Raw genomic sequence first — 27,123 nt, 5'->3', positions numbered from 1 at the left:
TACGTTTACTGTGAAAAGGGCGCGTGAGCTTTCGAAAATGGAACATGCGTTTGGAAAATACAATGATCATATCATTACGTAAGGTTTTATTGTGGTCTATAAATGGGTGTATACTGCAATGTTTGATGGGGCTATACCTATTTGTGGTTTCCGATGAACAGTTTACTGTTTGTTTTGAGATAAAAGATAGGTGTTAATTGATTGTATCCCGTGATTCCCGTGTATTTTTAGTTGTTTGCCTATCACGAAAGAAACATTACAAAAAAGCTGTCTAAATACACATTGATGCGATTTTTAGCTGGTGTTATTTTGTAGAGTTGTAGTTCCTCTCACAAATAACCGTACGATCATGATTATCTAAGGTTCAAAATAGTCCCTGCATAAATATTTAGTCTAGAACATGTCGCGAAAAGTCTGTGAAAATGATCGATGACCACTTGACCAGACATTATTTTACGCGACTTATGTAGGATTTAGTTATGCCGTACATATAAAAATAACTTTTTAGAATATTATACTGAACAACCAAAGCTAAGGCTTTGTACTATTTAATAATTTGTAGAACTTGGAATTCTACGTGGGCGATGCTACCCCTCGTAATGATCCAAGTTACAAACGCCCACACTTACGTACCTATACTTGTTAAGTTCTTAGCGGTTCGCCGCTAGATTGCCTCGAAATCGTCTACCAAGCCCAATGTTTCAACTAGGGGAGCTTACCCATCTTATACATAAATTAGAATAGGTGAGGGAGAACTTTGGCAGTAAATCCGCAACAAAATCAACACCTCTTGATGGGCCCGGGAGGTACAAATATTTTATAAACCACGTGCCCTTCAACGTTTTACCCCGTTATTCTCTAAACTTAACAATCCTCTGTAAGTTGTCCCTTTCTAACAAACTCATATGCTAAAATAACAGATAGAGACAAATGATTATAAACGGCAATTTAGATTTGACAGACGTTTGTGCATAAAGCCAGACTTTCAGAGAACACCGTTTTGAAAGTGTTCCAATTTGATGGCATATACCTAATATTATTTCTATCAATATATGTATTACGTGAAAATAAACCGGCGAGTGTTTGATCTCTTATAAGACTTTGGATGCGTGGGTGCCTAATGTTACCCCTCGTAATTATTTCCTCTCAAACGCCCACACTACTTCACATATAAAACTCAAGAGGCTTACTGCATTGACATTTAAAAGCATGAAATACACCGTAATCCTGTTGACGTATGTAAAGCGTAAAATACCTCGCAAATCGCAATCTGAGGGCCTACAGCGAAAAACGTATACACGTACACAAAAACGTAAACTCATGCTTATACGTGCGATAGAGATGAGATAAAGAAATTTCGATTTTGGTTTTTTCCCAGTATTTCCTCTGGTAATACCTACGGGTAGTAAATTTTGTGTTTGAACTTTTGAAGTAAAAGCTAGACGCTAACAGTTGCCACCCTTTTTGGGAAAAATGTAGCCAGCCCAGAAACCAATTAACAACATAACAGTTTTGAATGTATCACAATTAGTTTCACTAGACTTATATCGACCGGGATAAAAACAAAGGGTAATCACGGTTCATATCCCGGTCGATACAAGTCCAATTAACAACATATTATCTAGTTTAAGCAAGCAATCATAAATACTGCACCAACAGCTTCAAACCAAAGCGTTGCCAAGAACACTATAAATAAATTTCTCAAGAGAATACCGAAGATCGTTGACAATAAACAGAAAGATTTATTAAAGAAAGTGACAGAACGCGAAAGCACATTTAAACATATGAGAAAACCGGCATTTTAGTAAAATGAAACTTCTCTATAAAATTAAAGTAATAGATGGGTCGATAAAATTTTGTTGATGTTCTTTGTAGGCCAGACAACGGTGACAAAGTTTCTCTGGAAAATTGTTAGAAAACTGTTTACTGTTTTGCACGCTATTCATTATTTTATTTAAACAATGATTGAGAAGACGGATTTACTAATATACCTACCTATTATTTATTAAATAAATAAGAATAACATTTACAGGCACAAAATTCTAGTTTTTCACTGAGCTGCATATATAAATGAGTTCTAAGCTAGACTTCTCTGGCACCGTCAAATCAATAACAACAATGAGACTATCGACTAAAAAATGTCGGACTCAAGAAAGTCCTTCGTATGAATCCTTACGGCCTCACGTCAGTCACGTCTAGTTCTCTAACATCACTTAAAATCAATAGTGAAAATTATAGTTTCAATAAATGCCCTAAAGAAATAGGACACTAATAGTCACCCTACCTAGTCATAGGAACCCTCATGGCCTCATAGTTCTCAGCACCCTAGAATCGATAGCAACCTTGAGGCACCCTAGCGGAACGTGCGAACAGCGAAGTGATGCGGGGGACCGGCTCATATGGCATCGGCAACGTGAATTGCAGATTGCAATTATGAAGAGGAAATGATTTGATTATGCGATCAACTGAGCCACAGTCATGTTCTTGGATGCTCTCAAAGCTGTATGTTAAATACATTAGAAATATGAACTGCTCTCAAAATGTTTGCGGGGAATGAAGGAGTTCAGAGCTGCGCCTACCTGTATAGCTATATACATTAGCTACGGTTAGCAGCGGTTGTAACTTGTAAGATTGCAAAACTTTGTAAGAAGGAACTTTTGATTATCTAAGAAGAACAATTGTGTCCGAATATGGTTTTATGGCAAACCATATCCATACAAAATAATATCGTTTTCATAGGTTAAAATTCTATTAAGAATCAAACTTCTGCAGTAATATTATTTGCAAAACACTTAGGTTTTAGAAGTTTTTAGTTCGCCGAGAACGTGGTAAGAGCCTCTACCATCAGTTTTAACATTGACATAACGCTCACGTCTACGTAATTTACTTTCTGTACATCTCGCTTGCACTATTGCTCGCATATGCGAGTACGAGCGAGATGCATAGAAAGTAAGTTACGTAAACGTGAGCGTTATGTCAATGTCAAAACTGGTGGTAGCCGTACAGGACATCTCCTAATATCGCGGGCGTTGAGACTAAACTCCTACATCAAATATCGCTGGCCTGTACCTAATACAATATTTAGCGACAGTTCTGCTGGTAGAGTTAGTTTCTTACCTAGTACACTTTTAACTTTATCTTATACATATAAAGTACAGTTAGCTGTCAAATTGTATGATCAAGGGAATTATCTCTGCAGCTGATTGTGCACTAAGTATTCTATACATGTCAGGATGTGCAATAAAACATCTGAATGAGACATCCCGATATGAATGAAAGCAGCTAAGGTAACGGCTCCTCAAGTCAATCCATACACACGTGTGTAGAACCGTCGGCCGTGACATCTCAGGTCGTTCACCCCGCCCACTGATCTTTATACCGACCCACAAACTATAACAATGTGAAGCTCTTTTTGTACCTGTTAATGCACCGTAATGGTGTACACATTATCGCCTATTCAACATGACATGGTATAGTTTATCGGGGAACATAAAACAAAAGTAATCGAGACGCCGTTTTAAGGTATCAGTGGCATTAAATCTACTTCAGTCTAATCGAAATTCAAAGGGTTAAATTCTACAACTGTCCAATAAGCTTTACCAGATTGGAAATTTCACTGCCTGCTAATTGTCTTATGAGCACAACGAGACGTTTTGGAAATAATTACGTCAATTTTGAAACTCAAGAATAATGTCGACTTACAGCTTTTTATCTTACGAAATTCACCTAAAGGGTCAATAAAGTCACCTTGGGTTAAAGGCACTGCAGCACAGGTCAAGGTCTAATAAATTTTCAACAGATTTCTTGTGGATTCGGATCTTTGTTTTACCTTTAACGTAAATGTTATTGCGCTCTAATAAAGCGTTAAGCTATGGTGTTTTAATATGGTAATGACTAATGAGTCACCAAGACGCCAGCGACAAAGAATGGACCATTTTTATATTGGCAGAGAAAACAGCTCATTGTTATACCCCTATGTTAGCTTAAAACCAGTTTTTAATTCATGTTTACAGAGACAAAACAACCCTAAAGAAAGTTAAGACCACATCCACATAGTAATCAAATAGGTACTTATAGTATGGAGATGAGGCATACAGTAGGTACAGTGTGTTGAACGCAAACTCATTTGAAACACTCGACGGCAAATTATGTTTACACTCCTGGAACAAATGCAATTGTAATGAGGCAAAAAAGTTTACATTATCTTTGATGTCGACTGTATACCACTTAGACCAGGGCCTCATAACAATAAAAGCGCTACGCATATCCACAGGCAAAGAGTTTATTTCCACCGCTATTAGTACAATCTCCTAAATCGCTCTGTTATAGTATTTCTGTCTAAAGTTAGAGGGGGCAATGACTTCTGTTATAGGCCGGAGTGATGTTATGCTAAAATTATTGAGCAAAAGCAAAACAAAGATGCGGCGTGGAAGGAAGTACGAAACCATGAATGTTTCCGATCATAAATTTCAGGGAACAGTAAATTTGGACCATCAATACGTAATTACGTCTTGTTTACTACCAAACAATTTTGTTATTCGTAACTTGAAGTTAAGGAGAACATGGTTATTTTTATTGGACTAAGTATGTTCAAAGGCAGTAAAAGATATGCTAATTTTCAACACAGGTACCTAAGAATTAAATTAATTGTACCTACCTATTGTAATTTTACTTTATTGTTTTATCAGTATATACCTATTTGCAATAATAAATAGAGTCAGTCCATGAAAAGTCTGCAGCGGATTTGATAGCCCACGCAGTGCACGTGTTATTTTAAACGTCAAACTTCTATGAAATTATGACGTATAAATGACACTTGCACTGCGTGGGCTATCAAATCCGCTGCAGACTATTCTTGGTCCGAGTCTAAGTAAATATTTCTTTGAACTTTAAATCAATTCAATTGTACCCGTTAAATTGTAAAAAGAACAAAAAAGTTTCAATTCCAACCTCATCGGTTACTTTCAGTTCAATGCCTTAGAAAAAAAGTCAATTAAGTCAATATGACATTTGGAAACAAATTGAAAGTCAACGAAAATAAACAACGTCAAAGGGACGATAAAATTCCTATCAATTATTTTAGTCGAGCGTTTTCAATAGAAGTTAGCGGGGCGGTTGTATTTATTCGAGGACAAAAACGCTCGTTTCCCCCCCGCCGCCGCGGTTGCGCCGCTCGTCGGTCGATAAGCGAGTGTAGGGTGTAGTGCGTTTCGGACGCAGCCGAGACAGTCATCGAGCGTTTAAGGTGAAGTGAAATCTATTGAATAACAATTACTACCTAGTCAAGCTGTCACGGTAACATTGTCCTTTATATTATAAACTATATTTAATCATGGATGTTTCAGTGACGAATTAGGATTTTTAATTTTGAAATTTACGTCATTACTTTGACCTTTTGAATAGCGCTTAATGCGAATGATTAATAATAAAGAAACTTAAATACACACATACCTACAATCACGAACCCTGAAAGCAATACACTCTTTTTATGGGCTGTCGTGTAAAAAAGTAGTTATAAAATTGTAAATTGACATACATTGTTGTACGGCGAGCTGCAAAAGTGCATACCCACATTATGAATTAATTCCATTCATAAAGTCAGTACTTATGCACTTTTTCAGCCGTGTGTGCATTGGCAATTCGATTATTCTTGTTGAAATAGCAGAACGCAAGAGCATATATAAGTATAAATATACTTATAGAATATTCAATAGTTTACAAATACTTCAAATCTAAAGATACTATCAAAAACGTATTAAATTATACCTAATAATAAACCTGTTCCCAGTCTACTCAAGGACTCCACAAATTTTGGGTACCCCAGCGCGGCCATCTTGGCGCTTCAACCGCCGCGTCCCGCCGCGCGTCAGTCGCCCGTCGCCCGCCCGTGTGCGAACCCGCGCGTTTTTTACCATGCAGTTCGAGTACGACCCTGAACGCCTCATAGAGGAGGTTAAGAAGCGGCCCGGCATTTGGGACTTTGACAATGTGGAGTACAGGACGAAGAATACGAGGCACAAGCTGTGGAATGAAGTCGTCAATGAACTGTTGCAGACCAACGTCAAGGTGTCGAAGAGCGAAATGCGCGAGCTAGGTAATTATGCCGCTTTTGTACTATATCGTATCGATAACATGGAACTAACACTGTGTCGGATAGTCGATCTTGGACTTTATTTCCTTCTTAATAGAGACCAAAATGAATTTGCTTTTTCTGTTTGGCCATTAGAGTACATTTGCTTTACAGTAGCGGGTTGGGCCGCAATATAGGTAGGTACCTATCTACATAGACATATTGTAAACAACGCCGGGTATCTTGAGTGCAATATAAATAAACAAAAGTTTTGTTACGGATTTAAAGCCAACTCCTTATAATGTATTTATAAGCAAATGCCTTGTATGTGAGTACTGTACTCGTAGTGCTTATAAGAAGTGTTTACTTATGCCACATGGCTTAATATGTGACCTTCGTTTCCATTTTCAAAACAATGCCAACGAAAGAGCGAATATAGAATAACAGTCTGAAACTCTGAATAATCTACATATTCATATCTTCCAAAGCATTTTACATTTTACAATTTGACTTGTAAACGCATCAATCAATTACAGTGACGTCTGTTGGGACTTAGGGAGACAGTTTGATCAATCGGCTCAGCGTTGTCAGGCGCTTCAATAAAATCAATATTTTCTCATTCCAGAACTACAGCTGCAGAAGAAATGGAAGAGCATCCGCGACTGCTTCCAGAAGTACATCGCGAACCCCAGCAGAACTCGACGCCCCTATTTATACTGTAAACAACTACAATTCCTGCTCAAAGACCAGGATTTACCCACAGAGAATGCAACAAGCGATTCTGAAGAGGGACCTAAGTTCAAGGTAAAGAAGAGGCGAAAGATCTGGAAGCAGAAAGCGCCTAGAGTAGAAGAGGATACTACAGAAGAGGAAGAAAATTTTGACGAGGACAATAGATCTAATAACTCGGATGACGATGTGACGGTAGAGACGCCTGTTACTAAAGTCACAAAGTTCAAACCGACTGAAGAATTTGTGTTTGCAAATGTTGATCTGCAGACAGCAAAGGAGGGAGAGGACCCTGATAAGTTGTTCTTCTTGTCTTTACTGCCCCATTTCAAGGCCATACCTGAAGAGTTCCGATTGAATGTAAAGATGGAGTTGATGCAAGTATTGCAAAATGCTCACTACAATACCGCGCGCGGTAACAAACTGATTTAATATTAGGTTCGTGACTAGTTTTAATTAATTATTTCGTACATTCGCAAGTAACTTTAATGGGTGATTTTGTTAAGTGATATTAGTTATGTTACACAATAACGTGTGTAAAATAAATGTATGACTGTAGACGTTTTTTTTTATTACAGTTATAAACGTAGACCACCTCTCGTCCACGAAAGGTATATAGATAACAAATACACCTTTTATCATAGAGTTATGTTATATGTTATGTATGTAGTAATTATTCAAAGGAATTTGCATCAATGAGTAATGTGCTAGAATTCTCACCTGAGATCCAAGAATGTGAGAGACTGTAAACCGCCGACTGCATCAGGTAGATTCCTTAGTATATTTTGCGATAACAACAACTTTTCTAAAAAAATGTACGTCGTCACTTCCTCGGGCACTTCACAGAAGCGATTTTTCGATAAATCTGTAACAAAATGGAAAAGCTCATTATAATTTTAGAAGACATACAAGTGTCATTAACCTATTCCCATTGCAAAATGCAGCGAGTTCAAAATACGTGGAAACCGGTGTGTGTAAGAATTCCGAGACCCGCAACGATTTTGCAACGTGCTACTGATTATTTCCCATACTTTACCAGTTGGGCATTTAGAAGCATCAGGGCTATAATCCCGACCCACTTCGTTTAGTCGTTCGTCTATTTAATACCTGTCTACCTCTCGCTTTTGCATAATGGATCTAAAGGAAGGCAAATACATAGACTAAATTTCGATGTTCGCAGAAGACCTCTATTATACTTTATGATCATTAAAAACGAAGTAAGCATTAATCGAAAATCGAAATTATATACTGGTTTCCCTAAGACTTAAAATTTTCAATTTGAATAACACAATACGCTCAAAGTCATGATTAAGTTGGAAACCATAAGCGTAATCCTATTAGATTTATGGACTATACTTGTAAGGGGGAAGGGACATCAAAAGAAATTGGGGCCGTGTTTGTGGCATAGCGACGTATAAGTTTACGAGCTTAATGCTTTAATGGTGGCCGTGAAATAGCTGACCAAATTGTATTGAACGCTTTATTTATTACGGAGTTATTGATACTTTATTCTAAGGGGTTGCCGCTAAAGTTTGATAGTTAAACGTTTCACAAGAACATTTGGGTAAAATACTCATAATACTTGATGAACTTTGCATGATATTTGCAATGATAAAGTGGCAATTGGCCATTTCATCATTAATGTCAAACTTCTATGAAAATATTCCCTCACTTTTTTATTTTACTTATGTTCAAGTCGCGTCGGTGCAAAGATAGCTTAGACGGAATCTATAAATTTAAAGGCCAATCCATTTATAATACAATGCAGACGAAAGCAAGAAAGCGATTCGAATTAACAATTCGTCGTTAGCAAACCAACAATGTAGATAAATAAAAAGCTTGTGCGAATCCGAATACCGTCTATTCGGATTCGCACCTACATTAACAACAACAACAACAACGTAATGAAAAAATCGATATCCACGCCTGGACGTCCGGAGATAGGACTGACATGGCCTAAATTAAATCGTGCAATTCCTAAATACATTCCAAAATATACGGAATTCAGTCAGTCAGTGTGAGCTGGATAGTGCCGCATTCGAAGTAAACGCTACTACTATACCCTTCTGACGACCAGAGTCCTTCACTCTTTGTCAATTTGACAGAGTTAAATTTAAATTGGCAAATTTTGAGACTCGGTCGTCAGGAAGATACAAAGACAAACTAATTTTAGATACCTAAAGGGGCCCACAGATTACCAGTTCGCCGGACAATATCGGCCTGTCAGATAAACGCAAAATTTGACAGCTCCGAACAACTGACAGGCCGATATCGTCCGGCGGACTGGTAATCAGTGGGCCCCTTAAAGTGCTAGTTAGTAACTACCACGAAAGTTCGTAGCATAACCATCTTGCCAGATGAATTATGATCACGCATTACAATAACATAAACCAGTGATAGGTTCGTTGACACCGCCGAGGATTGCGGCAACAGATCGTCTTACAATCTCAACCGCAACTACAATGTCTGTTTACGAGAAAACTTGTTAGATTGTATAATTCACGCATTATTGGCATAATGCAGGTAATAAAGTCCTGCAATATTATTAGCGCATATCGTTTATTTATGTTGTCTCCGCGATATAATAGAGATATTTACATTTCCGCTATTTATAACATTTACTTCAGACCTGGATTTGAAAACAAATAGTCTTAACACCGTAAACAATTGTGATGTCAAGCTATATTATCACTAAAATTTTATTTAACTTCAAATATTACATAAACCATCAATACCACTAATCCTATTCTATTACAAATTAATAAAACTTTATACCTAAACATACTCAATCATTAAATTAATAAATTACATTAAAATTAACTTGATAACGTAAATGATTCCTACAAAGGGTCTAGCAGCCTAAGCGAACAAGAAGTGCCCCCAACGACGGATTTGGTCATTCTCTCAGGTGGTGTACTGGCAGGTCCTAAGAACTCTCTATGCTTAATATCAGTCCTCGATCTTCTTTTGTTTTCGAGTTATTCAGGATAATGTAAAATCATCAGTGTATCATTGAAAGTGTCATATTTTGTAAACCGTTCAAGTTAGATTAACCAAACAAAATTATATTTGACAACAATAAAATAGACTACAAAATGAATATGTTTAACCTGCATCATGTCCTTATACTTCATTATAAAAAAAAAACATTTTATTTTTCTTCTCATTATTTTTTATACTATTCGCGGAGGTACACCTACAAAAAAAATATGCATGAGTAGCCACTAATACCCACTATATACACATATAAAAATATTTGCATAAATCTTCGTGCGTCATGTCAAAAAAAAAAACATTATCGAACAAGGATCTCGGAAACGGCTCTAACGATTTCGATGAAATTTGCTATATGGGTGTTTTCGGGGGCGATAAATTGATTTAGTATATATAGTATAATGATTTAGTCTTATCTCTGGGAAAACGCGCATTTTTGAGTTTTTTATGTTTAGAGCCGTTTCCGAGTTCCTTGTTCGATAATGTTTTTTTTTTGACATGACGCACGAAGATTTATGCAAATATTTTTATATGTGTATATAGTGGGTATTAGTGGCTACTCATGCATATTTTTTTTGTAGGTGTACCTCCGCGAATAGTATAAAAAATAATGAGAAGAAAAATAAAATGTTTTTTTTTTTTTATAATGAAGTATAAGAACATGATGCAGGTTAAACATATTCATTTTGTAGTCTATTTTATTGTTGTCAAATATAATTTTGTTTGGTTAATCTAACTTGAACGGTTTACAAAATATGACACTTTCAATGATACACTGATGATTTTACATTATCCTGAATAACTCGAAAACAAAAGAAGATCGAGGACTGATATTAAGCATAGAGAGTTCTTAGGACCTGCCAGTACACCTGAGAGAATGACCAAATCCGTCGTTGGGGGCACTTCTTGTTCGCATAGCCTGCTAGACCCTTTGAGAATTGTATTAACTATTAAACTTATTAGGACTATGGATGTTGTTAACTGCTGTAATAGTTATAATGGCCCCTTCCTTATCATACACTAATTTAAATTGTTAAAACTCCGGATTTTTTTCCTATCCCAAGCGTAAAAAAACGCTGATAAAACTTCATCAAGATGATATAACAATTTAAAAACAATGCAAAATAGGAATAAATGGCAGGAAACAAGAAAAAAGGCTACCGCAAGTCGTAATAGGAAATGCCACAACAGTTGCGTAGAATGAGTCAACTGACGCTAAGTCGAAGTCAATGTCGGCTCTATGGAATGCCGGTTCTAGAGATTTTCTCATGTAAGTAGAGAAACTAGTTAGGTTTCAATTAAATAATCAGTTGAGCGCTAATTGAACTCACACGGAGTGGATTCTAGGCCAAACGAGCCATGTGCTGTACCATCGCAATAGTTTTAAATACCCTTCAAAAGAAAAATACAAATATTTTAGCCGTTTTCATACAGAGTTTATGGACGGGTGTCAATAAGGCCCTACTAGCATAAATATTTAATTACAAGCCCACCTTTTCGGCAAATGATAATGTGTTAAATTCTGCCTGAAAACAGAGACACAAACACAATTACATGCTAATAAAGATAACTACAAAGGAAACCTATTACTGCAGCATAATTCTTATCTGCTGCTTTAATTATCTCATTAATTAACAAAATTGTGAATAGTTTCAACCTCTTTGACTTTACATACGATATTTCCGATGTCAATTATTTCCATTTGCATAAAATGTTACACCTAAATGTAACGAAACGAAACTGAAACCGTAATTTAATTAAGCTAATGCTTGTTTGTGTGGGTATACCATAATTAATCCCACAGTGACACGACCAAATTCCTAAAAACTACTGGGTCAGAAAATTCCATGGTAAATGCACACTTTCATTTTGGAGTAATCACTACTGTTTTAGAGGAAAAAAAGCTCAGACCTTCATAGGTTCCAGTAACTTACCAAATGCAGGTAAGTCAAATAAACCAGTATAATGGAGTATATAGAGTCTAGTCTAGTCTACCACATTCAACTCGGTTCAAAATCATACGAGTACGATCACATTGGAGTCGATATTAAGAACTAATACAGTACCTAATAATAATTTAATATCTGGGAGACCGAGCTTTGCTCGGAAAACATATAAAAACTAAAAAATGCGCGTTTTCCCAGATATAAGACCTAGCTAGATCTATTTTTCACCCCGGAAAACCCCCATATAGCAAATTTAATCGAAATCGTTAGAGCCGTTTCCGAGATCCCTGAATAATATAAATAAATATACAAGAATGATTAGATATTATAAGATATATAAGATATGAGTTCAAGCTTCTGCAAAATATTTAAATCATCTCAAGAAGTACCTCGAGTCTCTACAGTCTACTTTTAGATCTCTGACAAGTTTGACATAGTGAAGTGACTACATACTGACTAGTCTAAAAATGTCACGTCATAGCCCACCATCATACATACTTTTTCATTACGCACAGTTATTACGGATCTTGAGACGCAAAATAGGCACAATGGTTGTGTATTTGCCGTATACGCCTAGTAAAACTAACTAATTACGGATCTTCTGTTATCTTGAGGTCACGATATATTGGATCGCCAGAAAACTACTGTCACGGCGTTACCGAGAATGCAAAGGTTGAATAAAGGAGTCCTTTTCCAGCAGAAGACAAAGGCAGCCTCCTAAGCATTAATGACGAGACGCCTTTGAACAATGAACGGAGGTCCAACTACTTCAGACTTGATGAAACTTTCGAGTGTGTGTGTTCCTGAAGAAACGAGACATTGTCTGAACAAGGTTTTGACTGTGACAGCTTAATGGAACTTTATTTATGACGCATTTTATTTTTAACTAGCTGTGCCCGCGGCTCCGCCCGCGTGGAATTCGGTCTATGTCAGTAAGCGGCTAATTTCTAATCCTAATTTCTCTCCCTCTCCCCTGGAGGCGGAACTTGAAGTAGGTAAAGTTGACAGATGGATATGCTAGAGGACTGTAGTCCAGATAAAATATTTTACAATTAGGTACCACTAAATAAAACTACACTCCAAAGTCAATAGTTTTTTCGCCCTTATTCAAATTTTACACGTGATTTAAACGACAGAGTAGGTAAGTACAAGGTATATATCGGACGATACAGTAAGCCGTAAGGTATACGCGCGCGAGCGAAAGTGAAGCGGCCTGCCTGTGGCTAGACCGCCACTCACCGTGGTCTTCTTCAGACTCCTGAGGCTCCTGAGGAAGACACGTGCCCCTTGTAACCTCAATGCGTTGCGAGACTTTCGGGAATGATTCGATTGTTTTCGGGAATGCATGGTAATGAGTATAAAATGCGAGTCCCAAATCATTTGACTCCGCAAACGACCAGTGCCGGATTAAGATATTTTGATGCCCTAAGCATTTCTAGACCATGGTGCCCCCTCTCCCTAGGGTCATCAAGATTACATTGAATTTTTTTGGTAAATTGAGTGACGTTCATTGCCGCATTACAGCTGAGAATGGAAATTAATCACATCATTTTATCACGACAATTGACAATGCCGCAGCAGTAACGTTGCAACAGAGTACCTAATGCTGCTGCAGTCGCCATATATTTGAAAGTGATCGAAAACGCGAGCGAAGCGAGCGCGAAATTTTTTGGATATAAATAGGCAATTTGATAGACAGTTGTACATTTTTACTTTTAGTATGGAAATCAGTCACATAATTTTATCACGAAAATTGACAGTGCTGCAGCAGCAACGTTGCGACAGAGTAATGCTGCTGCAGTCGCCATATCTTAGAAAGTTATTCAAACGCGAGCGAAGCGAGCGCGAAAATTTTTCGATATAAAAACGCAATTTGATAGACAGTTGCACATTTTTACTTTTAGTTTGGAAATCAGTCACATCATTTTATCACGAAAATTGACAGTGCTGCAGCAGTAACGTTGCAACAGAGTAATGCTGCTGCAGTCGCCATATATTAGAAAGTGATTAAAAACGCGAGCGAAGCGAGCGCGAAAATTTTTCGATATAAAAACGCAATTTGACAGACAGTTGTACATTTTTACTTTTAGTATGGAAATCAGTCACATCATTTTATCACGAAAATTGACAGTGCTACAGCAATAACGTTGCAACAGAGTAATGCTGCTGCAGTCGCCATATCTTAGAAAGTTGTTGAAAATGCGAGCGAAGCGAGCGCGAAAATTTTTCGATATAAAAACGCAATTTGATAGACAGTTGTACATTTTTACTTTTAGTATGGAAATCAGTCACATCATTTTATCCGGAAATTGACAGTGCTGCAGCAGTAACGTTGCAACAGAGTAATGCTGCTGCAGTCGCCATATATTAGAAAGTGATTAAAAACGCGAGCGAAGCGAGCGCGAAAATTTTTCGATATAAAAACGCAATTTGATAGACAGTTGTACATTTTTACTTTTAGTATGGAAATCAGTCACATAATTTTATCACGAAAATTGACAGTGCTGCAGCAGTAACGTTGCAACAGAGTAATGCTGCTGCAGTCGCCATATATTAGAAAGTGATTAAAAACGCGAGCGAAGCGAGCGCGAAAATTTTTCGATATAAAAACGCAATTTGATAGACAGTTGTACATTTTTACTTTTAGTATGGAAATCAGTCACATCATTTTATCACGAAAATTGACAGTGCTACAGCAGTAACGTTGCCACAGAGTAATGCTGCTGCAGTCGCCATATCTTAGAAAGTAATAGAAAACGCGAGCGAAGCGAGCGCGAAAATTTTTCGAAATAAAAACCCAATTTGATAGGCAGTTAGACAGTTGTACATTTTTACTATTAGTATGGAAGTCAGTCACATTATTTTATCACGAAAATTGACAGTGTTGCAGCAGCAACGTTGCAACAGAGTAATGCTGCTGCAGTCGCCATATCTTAGAAAGTTATTGAAAACGCGAGCGAAGCGAGCGCGTACATTTTTCTATATATTATTAATTTATTAAATCAACATAATTATTCAATTATTTTTGTTGATATCCGTGTCTTCTAAACTTAGAGTTAATTTGGCAAAATCTTTCGTCGGTGGCTTATTCATGTCACAACGTATTAAATTCAGCTCCATCTGTTAGTTTACCAGGGTACTCAATAGTGGTAGCACTTATTTGAAAAAAGTTTGCCCCTCCTTCCTAAGTAGCGCCATAAGATTCAGGGGCAAACTTAAGTCAATCGAGTGTTATGGCTACCCCCCCTTTTAGGGGTTGAATTTTTATAGCCTATAACCTGGCCGGGGATTTTCTCGACAGATTAGTAAAGTTTTCATCAAAATCCGTTTAGCCGTTTTCACGTGATGCGCGTTCAAATAAACAGACAAACAGATAAACAGACAAACAGACAAAAATTCTAAAAACTTTTGGAACGTGTTCTGTTATCGATTCTAAGTATCCCCAGCCAACTTTTTTTCAAATATCTTCCATGTACAGACTTTCGACCGTCTTCAGCTTTATTATATGTATAGATTAGATAGGAAGAGTTAGGATTAAAATTTAGAATTTAAGCCCACAATGGCCGGTTTATAGCGATTCTTGTAGGGGCTCGTTTAATATCAAAATCGCGATCCTCAGCAATGAGGGGACGAGGAAGAAGATATCTCGATTGAAAAAGCTCAACGCAAACTCGCGAGTAAAAGCTAGTATTGCACGTTATCGGCTGCCCCATTTAATACCATGTTTACACAGTGCCAGTGAAATGGAAAACGGCTAATTCGATACTAATGAAGCAGTAGGCCATGTTGATGTGTGGCCGGTGTTTATGTTAGCTCCAGTTAAAATTAACAGCTAGGCGGGCGTGTTACATCATCGGGAAATGCAACTTTAACGCCCTTCAAACCTTTAATTAGATAATTACAATACGAAACTCAAATTGTAACCTTTGCGTGCGAAGTATTAGGTACTTTATGATTTCTGGCGTACCCTACCTATAGGGACCGTACACGTACACGTTGGAGGGTCTGCCATCTTGTGGCCTGAATCAGAAACTTATGTGCACATGTACATTGCCAAAGCAAGTGCTACTACCTACCGTTCTCGTAGGTACGTTTCCGTGTGCATAATAGGTTCTGCCATCTTGTGTACTAAATTGGAAGCATAAACGTCACATTTACGTCTCGCGCCAAAAATCTGAGAACTCCTATGCTGCCCCCTATGGAAGGTTTAGGTGTATAATTAGTTAACCCGTGCGAAGCCGGGGCGGGTAGCTAGTTCATTCATAAAGTGGCAATGCAATTTTGCAGATGGGTGTACCTCCACTTCACGTAATTAATAGTCTTCATTACTATTCGTCTTTTCTGTTGCTATAAAACATAGGCCTAGCTAGAGGTTACTCAGCCGAGTCTGGGCATGAGTCACGCATCTCGCAAGTTGTATTTACGATATCCGACGGAAATACATCGGCATAATTATATATGGCAAGGTTTTAAGTGTTTAAGCACTGTGCCATTTTCGAGATACAGAACTAATTGGTTGGTAAGATTGCTTCTGATTGCCGTGCTCTGCTGAACTTTCATACTTAAAACTGGTACAGGTTGTGAGACTTGTTTGATGTGGTATGTTAGCATTTGACAAAATACCGGAAACCAAATCAAATCTAGTTCGTGACCGCGACCAATTTCGCACTTTTGTGTCATATTTGTATATAATAGTGTTCTGATATGTTTATCAGGCTAATAATTCTACTGACGTTAGAACACTTGCATTGATTCTAACAAGATGTTAGGAACTTAGGACCCCATAAACCTATAAAGGGTCGGCAACGCACAAGTGACACACACCACCCGCTCTGGAGTTTCAAGCGCCTATAAGCTAACGTGTTCGACTACGGCGTACGCTCTTTGCCTTTAAAAAAATATCAAGACGTTAGTTGTAGAGTGTCATAAATACACCACAGACTAAAAACACCTTCCAGTTTACGTCAAAGACAATATTGATCTAAACCCTAAGCTGATTATTTTTACCTGATGCAAAGGTGAGATATTTATACTTGACGAAGGGATGGGTAAAAGGGCATTACGTTGACGTAATACCCGCGGACTTTTGATTGACGCTGCGTAAAGGGCGAAGGTCGTTTTAGAATAGATCATTGTCAGTTTGTAATTATCTAGCGACCTGGAGCGACACGGCAGTTATGTCTTTGTAATTAAAATATCAGATTTGACTTTGAAGACGGTTTGGAGATAGAGAGTAAGGACTAAAGAGCAATTTAGTTGATCTGGGTTAAATACAAGACTAGAATATTTAGTTGCATTTCTCCCCGTCTCAGAATGATTTTTAAATGAATGATAACGTAAAATAAAATTTCATTCTTACAAAGAGCTTTACTTTTTTTAAAGAGTGGTTAGCGAACACGTTATCTAGCAACACCAACCCATAAGAAAAATCATGGTAAAAAATTCGACAAGTACAAGAGACGAGAAACTACTTTAATCATCCGGATAACAAAAAGAAAATTCTAACACATTTTCATTTTATAAAAAAAGCTTTAATTTACCGTTTTAAGAGCGCTCTTACAAGAAAAGTCGAAATAATGCAAAATTGATGATACTAGTCGACGAAATTCAGGACTTTGCGCTCATTATTAGAAACAATGAGTGCTTGTTCCAGTAAAAGCGTCTTCTTATCTTTATAAATATCGTTGTAAATATTAGAAAAAGGACTTATTAAATTAGTAATGATTTTTTTTCTGATGGTCGTTTCCGAAAAACCCCGTGAAGCACTGAATGGCGAGCTCTTATTTGGAAATGTTGAGAATTTTACTCTGCTAAACCTGGCTATTTTGTATTACTAATACCCTGTACTTTAGGCATATCAAACTATATTTTTCCTACATACCTTTGAGAAAGAGAAAATCAAAGTAAAACGAACTCGATTTTCTCTCCGAAACAAGTGTCAATTCCTACGAAAATCTACTTAATATCGAAGTCATTTTCATACTCAAGCAATCTGCAACGTTTGCTTATACTGTTGGTATACATTAGTGTTTATGAAATTCTACTATAATTTTTTGGCAATTTTTTGAAAACTACTCTATATTACCGATGACGCGCGCTGCGCCAGCTCAGTGCCGCGGCAGAGCTTGTAGAGGCAGGACGTGTGTCGGTCGGCTCCGCACATTTTCAACGGCGACGACGAGGTTTTTTATCATTGTGTGCGGCGGGCGCCGTGTAAAACGCTATACTGTGTGCGTGTAAACCGCAACGAGAGACTTTGATCCTAGCACTGTTTTTATAGTATTATAATTTATAATGGTACAGTTTAATAAACTACCGGACAGGATTAAAAATATTTGAAACGACCTGACATTCTATATGTATTTATTTGACTCAAGATAGTACTCAGGGTCTGATGATGGAGCCGGAAGGTGGTCACCGGTACCAATCAACCATGCAACTAAACCACTTCGTGTTTAGGCTCGTTTTATTCATCTCAACAAGATCTTTGACACAAGATAGTACTCAGGGTCTGATGATGGAGCCGGAAGGTGGTCACCGGTACCAATCAACCATGCAACTAAACCACTTCGTGTTTGGGCTCGTTTGATTCGGCTCAACAAGATCTTTGTCTTAAGATAGTACTCAGGGTCTGATGATGGAGCCGGAAGGTGGTCACCAGTACCAATCAACAATGCAACTAAACCACTTCGTGTTTAGGCTCGTTTTATTCGTCTCAACAAGATCTTTGACTTAAGATAGTACTCAGGGTCTGATGATGGAGCCGGAAGGTGGTCACCGGTACCAATCAACCATGCAACTAAACCACTTCGTGTTTCGGCTCGTTTGATTCGTCTCAACAAGATCTTTGGCACAAGATAATACTCAGGGTCTGATGATGGAGCCGGAAGGTGGTCACCGGTACCAATCAACCATGCAACTAAACCACTTCGTGTTTAGGCTCGTTTGATTCATCTCAACAAGATCTTTGACACAAGATAGTACTCAGGGTCTGATGATGGAGCCGGAAGGTGGTCACCGGTACCAATCAACCATGCAACTAAACCACTTCGTGTTTGGGCTCGTTTGATTCGGCTCAACAAGATCTTTGACTTAAGATAGTACTCAGGGTCTGATGATGGAGCCGGAAGGTGGTCACCAGTACCAATCAACAATGCAAGTAAACCACTTCGTGTTTAGGCTCGTTTTATTCGTCTCAACAAGATCTTTGACTTAAGATAGTACTCAGGGTCTGATGATGGAGCCGGAAGGTGGTCACCGGTACCAATCAACCATGCAACTAAACCACTTCGTGTTTGGGCTCGTTTGATTCGTCTCAACAAGATCTTTGGCACAAGATAATACTCAGGGTCTGATGATGGAGCCGGAAGGTGGTCACCGGTACCAATCAACCATGCAACTAAACCACTTCGTGATTAGGCTCGTTTGATTCGTCTCAACAAGATCTTTGACACAAGATAGTACTCAGGGTCTGATGATGGAGCCGGCAGGTGGTCACCGGTACCAATCAACCATGCCACTAAACCACTTCGTGTTTGCCTTCGTTCGATTCGTCGCAACAAGATCTTTGACACAAGTTAGTACTCAGGGTCTAATGATGGAGCTGGACTGTGGCCACGGGTACCAGTCTACCATGTAACTGAACCACTTCGTGTTTGGGCTCGTTTGATTTGTCGCAACAAGATCTTTGACACAAGGTAGTACTGAGGGTCTGATGATGGATCCGGAAGGTGGTCACCGGTACCAATCAACCATGCAACTAAACCACTTCGTGTTTGGCTTCGTTCGATTCGTCGCAACAAGGTCTTTGACACAAGTTAGTACTCAGGATCTGATGACGGAGCTGGAAGGTGGCCACGGGTACCAGTCTACCATGTAACTGAACCACTTCGTGTTTGGGCTCGTTTGATTCGTCGCAATAAGATGTTTGACATAAGATACTACTCAGGGTCTGATGATGGAGCTGATGATGATAGACAGGTACCCGTCGCCACCTTCGCGCTCCATCGTCAGACCCTGAGTACTATCTTGTGTCAAAGATCTTGTTGAGATGAATAAAACGTGCCTAAACACGAAGTGGTTTAGTTGAATGGTTGATTGGTACCGGTGGCCACCTTCCGGCTCCAACATCAGACCCTGAGTACTATCTTGTGTCAAAGATCTTGTTGAAACGAATAAAACGAGCCTAAACACGAAGTGGTTTAGTTGCATGGTTGATTGGTACCGGTGACCACCTTCCAGCTCCATCATCAGACTCTGAGTATCACCTAGTGTCAAAGATCTTGTTGAGACGAATCAAACGATCCTAAACACGATGTGGTTTAGTTGCATGGTTGATTGGTAATGGTACCTTCCAGCTCCATTATCAGACCCTGAGTACTGTCTTGTGTCAAAGATCTTGTTGAGACGAATCAAACGAGCCCAAACACGAAGTTGTTTAGTTACATGATAGACTGGTACCCGTGGCCACCTTCCAGCTCCATCATCAGACCCTGTGTATCTTCAGTGTCAAAGATCTTGTTGAGACGAATCAAACGAGCCTAATCATATTACTACATGGTTGATTGGTATCCGTGACCACCTTAATCATCATCAGATCCTCAGTACCAGTTCGTTTTTAAACCCTCGTTGATACAAACTTTACAACCTATAGGTGCCAAATGCAATGACGAAGCATGTAAATAAGCGAGTAGGTACCTATAATTTCTTTCGAATATTACTCGATGGCGATTACCTTCATAAGTACGAGTATGGGGCTATTCATAAATTACGTCGTTTCAAATGGGAGGAGTGGGGGGGGGGGGGTCTGGACATCGGATGATGGTAACATGACGTAGGAGGAAACAGATTCATCCGAAGCTTGATTTTTGGATGATTTGAGGGTGGGGGGGGGGGGTCAAAAATCGTCAAAAATAGATGACGTAATTTATGAACAGCCCCTATGTACATTTGCACTGCATTTAGTATTTTCGTACTTACCAAATAACAGTTTTAGAACTTTAAAAGTTAAGTACAGTTAGTGTTGTTATGGTTGATTTCAATATGCTTCGCGAAGGATCAAGAATGTTTAATCCATCATTGTAGTGCGAGTGTGGTAGAAGGGATCGGCATACTGAGCTCGCACGGCCTGCCGCAGCGCGTAAAATACCTAAACTCGCTCAACGCCGAAATGTAATAGCGCTCTTAAAGAGTTTATTGGTTAGCGGACAAATCACCCACTCAAACCAAATAAGACCAACCAATCTGATACAATACAAGAAACTCAACTCAACTTCAGTGTCAAACATGCATACAACAAACCATCCCGATAACATGGCTGCATGGCATGTTATCGGGACTGCACTTCATAGCCGAGTGATTTATCAGATACCATTTGATCCACCCATCAGATTTCCAGGGACATTGTAACTTTGGCTTTAATAAATATATATGAGATTCAAGAACTCAATAAGATTAAAGAAACCTTTAGCGACATCATCACTGTTTAAAGGTCACAGGGCGCTTTCGAGCTTATTTGGTAAATTATTCAGGTCATCTCTCACGAAATCCATGAGAAATTCAAGAGCTTGGCACTTTAAATGTCTGTTCTCATTCCTCAAATTTTCATCATGTCAGACAGGGCAAAACGTAAATAGACTGGGAAATAAACATTACGTTACTTTCTACGTTCCGATTGACGTCATGTTCGTTAAGATTAAAACATGTGCTGATATGCACAACATACTGTCATCGGACGTTCCAAAGTTGCTCGTCTAGTTTTTGTGTTGACCAAACGTCCTCGAAAAGTAACCGACGTCGCTGTGGCAACACTAACGAGCCTATTTTTTAAAAGTAAACTAAACGTCTTTACTATTTACACTCGTACCGGAAAGGTAAAAATAAACATGCTTTAAAAGTTCGTGAGTGACATTTTAAGAACGGTGTTGTAGTTAGTATATCTATTTAAGGACGGTAATTTTCTTAGTTAGAAAGTCTATCTCCGAGGAGTAATTGTATAAGACGAAGATGAAGTTGGTGTTTACATTATGCTATTAAACTTTGAGGTGTTTATGCGCTGAAGACTAAACTTCCCACGAGCGTCTTAAATTTTGAACAACGCAGACGAACCTCGTGCCAACTGAATAGTTCAGTAAACAACGTAAATTTGACAGCTGGGCGTATATTCTCGTTGCTTACGAGTGCATGCAAGCTTAACTAGCCTAACAGTGACCTAGAGATGTGTAAAAAAGACGCCTAATCTCAGAGTGCAATTCTACTGGTCATCACGTCATAGCGATACATTCTCCCGGTTATTAATTAATCTCACATGGGAGGGTCTCGATCTTAAAGAACAGCAATGCGCCAATTTTTGGTGACGTGCCAAGCTGCAGATACGCGAAGCAAGACTGCGGGCCTCCACAGCCTTGACCGGCGGCGAGGCGACCGTACCTACATTTGAGCAATGATTGCGGCCCGGCTGGCCAATCCATTAATAATATCTTTTCAATTTTCGACGGACAATCGCACACACGCTAGGCTGGCGCTGAGATCTATTGTAGAGAATTTGTATACGACCCTACTTAGGTAGTTAATACGATATGCGCGATCAGTTTCTTGTATATGACAAAGTATATATTGTATAGAATGTTTGGGATTAAGTCTTTAGTATTTAATTTTGTAAGTCGAAAATTCCAATTCCAATCATTATCGTTGAAACTTCCAATCATACCGTTGTAACAATAATAACTTTGTCACTAACCGTCAGTTAAGCGGTAGGCCTACAGAAATCGATTTCAATAGTGATAAGATAACATACTCTGATCTGACTAGTCGATCGTTCAGGAAAATAAGTCTGTTGTTCATAAATGCATAGTTAATACAGATTTCGACGTAAGAATATCAAGAACATTCAACTCACATCGATAAACTAAAGAAAACACGGCTAGCCTACGTTATTCGTTCGTTGCACATGCTACATCTAAATTCGAGGCAAATCACGTAATAAGCCTTGGCCTTGAAGCATCATCATACCGCAAGCGAAGTGTATAAGGTTACAACATGTTCAGTCATCGTATTGCAATTACCACGTCCTCATATCGAAATCAAATTACCTTCGAAGCACGACTGGTCCGTTGACAGGCCATGTACCCCATAATCGCTGGCTACATGATACGAGAATGTGGACTTATAAGGCGGGACATTAATCACTATTGGCACTGGCATATGCGCGACTTGATCGGCTATTATCTTTTGAGCCCGATCGTATGCCCCCATTCAGTTGGCTATGATTACAACAGCATATACCAGAACATAATACGTGTTTACGTATCATAGCTACTTAAACTCTTCGGAGAACACATGGTGTTGAAGAAAAATTCCAAGTATTTACTACAAACGTGCGCTGTTCACATTCTAGTAGTCAATTGAGTGATAATGCGTCATCCTAATAAAAAATGGTCTCAGGCGATTGGTACGCCGAATGTGACCGAGTAACAGTAACGGTATAATAACGAGCGTTATGCGCGCCTTTTATTTTGCTCGTCCGACCTACTATAGTTCTTGGGTAGGTATAATAAAGTTAATGTGTCAAACTCAATCTTACGATAGTGCATGTATGTTATCAAAAGAAGTACCTTAGAGAATTATTTAACTTGGAGTAGAATAAGAGATTTAACTGCGGAATAACTTGTGCGTAGGCAATAGGCATACCAAGTCGAAGAAAAATATATTCATAGGTTAGCTGCTGAAATTCATAGGCTGGCGCAAGATTTTTAGCTACTTACTCTATAAAATTTTCATAGACATTTGGCGACAGCTCACGTAAATTAAAGGTGGTTTTAGATGAAAAACGTGAGTATCATCGACAAATAGCAAATATTTTGGCATGTACCAATCAAATACTGTGCTGTCATAGACATAGAGGACGAAGTCGTTACGACCGGCTTATGCAAACGAGCCAGCCTAAACCAACACACTTATCGCCGTCAAATGGCGCGGGTCAACCGTTCCGTATCATAACTCAATCGAATTAGGGACGAGTGCGAGTTCTTCTTAATTGTTTTCTATTGTTGCTCGTTAATATCTGTCATTCAGTTATGTTGACGTGAAATATGATAATTGAAGTCAATCAAGTCATTCAATATCACACGCTTGTTTAAACATTAACCCATTTAGGTGTTTGGAGTCGGCGAAACATGTTCTTTTCTTCCAACATCTCTGTCACCAACAGACTTTCTTTCTGTTCTATCATCTTTTCTGATTTGCTTCCTCTTACAGTTTACACCCATACCTAATACAATTCAGATTCGACCGGCGCTATTGATTACAAGGGGCAGAAAGTTTCGTGGAACATGAGTTTCACGTGCACTGATCAATATGCCTGTCGGGACGGCCGCTGCCGCATGGCGTGTCACCCCAGACACAGCTGATTCCACCCCTGCCCCCTCAGTTCGTTCACCCCTCACCCCTCGCCCTTATGCACCCTCGTACTTTCCATCTCTACAATAAGAGAAATATTTACGTTAGCGTTCCCCTCCGGCACTTGTTTAAGGAAATCCCAATTTTACCTCCATAAACAATTTGTTTCGTATTTATGTTCATACGAAAACAAGATTAGCTTGCCAGTACTGAGGGATTTAGGAGAGATACGAGCAATCTAAAGGCGTTTTAGGTACGGTTGGAATCTCGATGGCCACGAGCCAAATGTCGTAGTATTACGTCAATTGTATCAACGAAAAATAAATATAGGTAATCATGTATTCTCGGAAAAGTGCAGCTTCTTCAGTGACATACAAAGCAGTGTCGCAAATAACCGGTAGTACATCGGAAGTACAGAGTGGTTACACAGAGCAACAGCAGAAACTTTACACGCAATACATGACCCAGTTAAAAGTCGAGTTCGAGGAACGATGGTGCAAAAAACCAACATTCAACATGTGCTTTGAAGACCTAGAACAGATAAAAACGCTGGGCACGGGCGCTTTTGGTAGAGTAGTGTTATTAAAACACTCTAAAAGTTACAGATTTTATGCGATGAAAGTACTCGACAAGGAGAAGATAGTTAAAATGAAACAAGTGGAACACTCCTTGAACGAAAAACGGATACTTGAGGCCATACGCTTCCCGTTCACTGTATCTATGGAATTTAGCCACAAGGATAACAGTTATATTTATTTCGTTATGCCCTTTGTGCCTGGAGGAGAAATGTTTATGCATCTGAGACAGATGCATAAGTTTGAGGAACCTTTAGCGAAGTTTTATGCCAGCCAAGTTATCTTGGCACTGGAGTATCTGCATTTCTGCAATCTTATCTACCGCGATTTGAAGCCTGAAAACATATTGATAGACAGGACTGGCTACTTGAAAATAACCGACTTTGGGTTCTGTAAACAAGTGCATGGCAGAACGTGGACTCTGTGCGGTACTCCTGAATATTTAGCACCAGAATTGATTTTGAGTAAAGGCTATGGCGCGTCAGTAGACTGGTGGTCTTTCGGTGTTCTGTTATTCGAAATGAATTCAGGATATCCTCCATTTTATGCAAGCGATCCGATGAAGACTTACGAAAAGATTGTCGCCGGAAAATACAGATGTCCATCGAGCTTTAACTCAAGTTTAAGAGATTTGATTAGAAATACGCTACAGGTTGATATAACTAAAAGATTCGGAATGATGAGAAATGGTGTGCTGGATTTTAAAAATCATCCATGGTTCAAAGGGATAGAGTGGGACTCGATTTTAAATTGCAGAACAGCCCCTCCGTTTATACCTAAGTATAAGACTCCAGGAGATACGAGTAATTTCGACCGCTACGAAGAAGAGCCGATAATTCCTGCTAGGACGTGCCGCTATGAGTCGCAGTTTATTGATTTTTAGTCGAATAATAAATAGATTTACATTGGAATACGTTTATTTGAATCTTGGTAAAAAAAACGTTACATCCACGATGTTGTCTTGGGCGCTTAGTCGTTTATTTGGACACGATTTGTAATTCTAATGTAGCACGTGCGTGGGGCTCCCCTCTTTGTGCGCCCGCGCAGGGGACCGAAGACAAGGCGAGCGCACGCGACCATGTCATTTCTTATTTTTAGATTTGATAGAACAATTGTCTTAAAATTACCCATCGAGTATACGTAACAAAATTATACTTTGACTTTCTCAGAAGGCATTGGCCCAAACACCGTATGCGATGTGAAGTGACCCCAATACGTGTTCGCGCTTTGCCAAGATTAGCATGACTAATGAAATATTAGGTCTGCGCATATTTGTTTGGCTCTAGTTATATTCGCGAATTCTTCAACAGATTATGAGTGGGAGTTTACTGGGTGCAAATTAACAACCGTATTGTGGTAATAAACGTGAACTTGAAATAATTATGATTGTATAACTACTAACGAGCACCTCTTCAGATGTTTGGAAGATGTATTAGTAGAATACATTACAATGATCAAACGTACAATTTTAGATTGCTTCATGTTAAAGAGATAAAATGTAAGTAATCGCAAACCATAGTATTTAAGGTGAAAAAACGACAAGCGTTAACAAATTGATAACTTTGAACTTTTATGTTTACATCAGAGATTCCGAGTTACCCTTTCCATGGCAACTAGTGTCGAAAGCAGGTCGTCAATCCGATGATTATAGTTTCAAGATCCGCAGACCACGGTGGATTAGCATACAAAGCTTTCAAGACACCTTTATTGTATGCGGGCACGTTTTATAGCTCTGTGGCGGAGATGAGACGATGGCGGCAGAATATTGATCTTCTGGCAATGATTGTGCGGTACAAAACTTGAAATTGTTGGTTGAGGATCCGCAACAGAATGGAACAGGATTCTAATGAGTTAAAAACAAAACTGTTTCTTCGTTCCTCTTACTTGGTTGGTGGAATTGTTCAAGCAACATGTTGGTCATGCGGGTCATTTCATGGGATACGTACATCAACTTAAAAGGAATAGATTTTTCGACAAATTCGACGATTTGATTTAAGTTTTTTTTTGCTCTCGCGCCTTTCTTGTGATGTACTTTTTGTTCATGTTCAATGGACCCGATTGGGTGGTTAAGGGCATTTATTTGTATGATGATACAGATATTTGTTCCTGAGTCATGGTTGTTTTCTATGTACATATTTAAGTATTTATATATTACTTATATCGTTGTCTAAGTACCCACAACACAAGCCTTCTTGAGCTTACCGTAGGGCTTAGTCAATTTGTGTAAAAATGTCCTATAATAAAAAAAAATGCAAGTATTTCGAGTCGACGCATAGCACTCGGCCGTACACTTCCCAAAGTACCCAGACGAGCTTACATTAAGTTATCGTAGGACGTGCAGTCAACTAAGTGGAAAGTGAAGGAAGCGCAGTTCCGTTTCACGCACGACAAGGGCGCAGGAAATGTCCTTTGG

The 27,123-nt window shown here is 38.8% G+C and overlaps 3 protein-coding genes across 5 annotated transcripts in view; 2 read left to right on the top strand and 1 right to left on the bottom strand.

Moving 5' to 3' along the window:
- Positions 1-27,123, bottom strand: part of LOC134790916 (leucine-rich repeat and calponin homology domain-containing protein) — an 82,626-nt gene that overhangs the window by 33,982 nt on the left and 21,521 nt on the right. For all 3 annotated transcript variants that reach the window (XM_063761917.1, XM_063761916.1, XM_063761919.1), the window contains exon 2: positions 7,520-7,664. In XM_063761917.1, the coding sequence (XP_063617987.1) occupies positions 7,520-7,664 (145 nt within the window). The remainder of the gene's footprint in view (positions 1-7,519; positions 7,665-27,123) is intronic.
- LOC134791140 (uncharacterized) lies at positions 5,842-7,359 on the top strand. Its single transcript, XM_063762160.1, has 2 exons — positions 5,842-6,094; positions 6,696-7,359. The coding sequence occupies exons 1-2, from the start codon at positions 5,914-5,916 to the stop codon at positions 7,229-7,231; spliced, it is 717 nt and encodes a 238-aa protein (XP_063618230.1). The 5' UTR covers positions 5,842-5,913; the 3' UTR covers positions 7,232-7,359.
- LOC134790864 (cAMP-dependent protein kinase catalytic subunit 1-like) lies at positions 23,972-25,619 on the top strand. Its single transcript, XM_063761847.1, has one exon. The coding sequence runs from the start codon at positions 24,472-24,474 to the stop codon at positions 25,591-25,593; it is 1,122 nt and encodes a 373-aa protein (XP_063617917.1). The 5' UTR covers positions 23,972-24,471; the 3' UTR covers positions 25,594-25,619.

This window comes from Cydia splendana, chromosome 5 (genome assembly GCF_910591565.1).
Source record: "Cydia splendana chromosome 5, ilCydSple1.2, whole genome shotgun sequence".
Taxonomy (NCBI): Eukaryota; Metazoa; Arthropoda; class Insecta; order Lepidoptera; family Tortricidae; genus Cydia; species Cydia splendana.
This window is presented reverse-complemented; position numbering and strand designations above follow the sequence as displayed.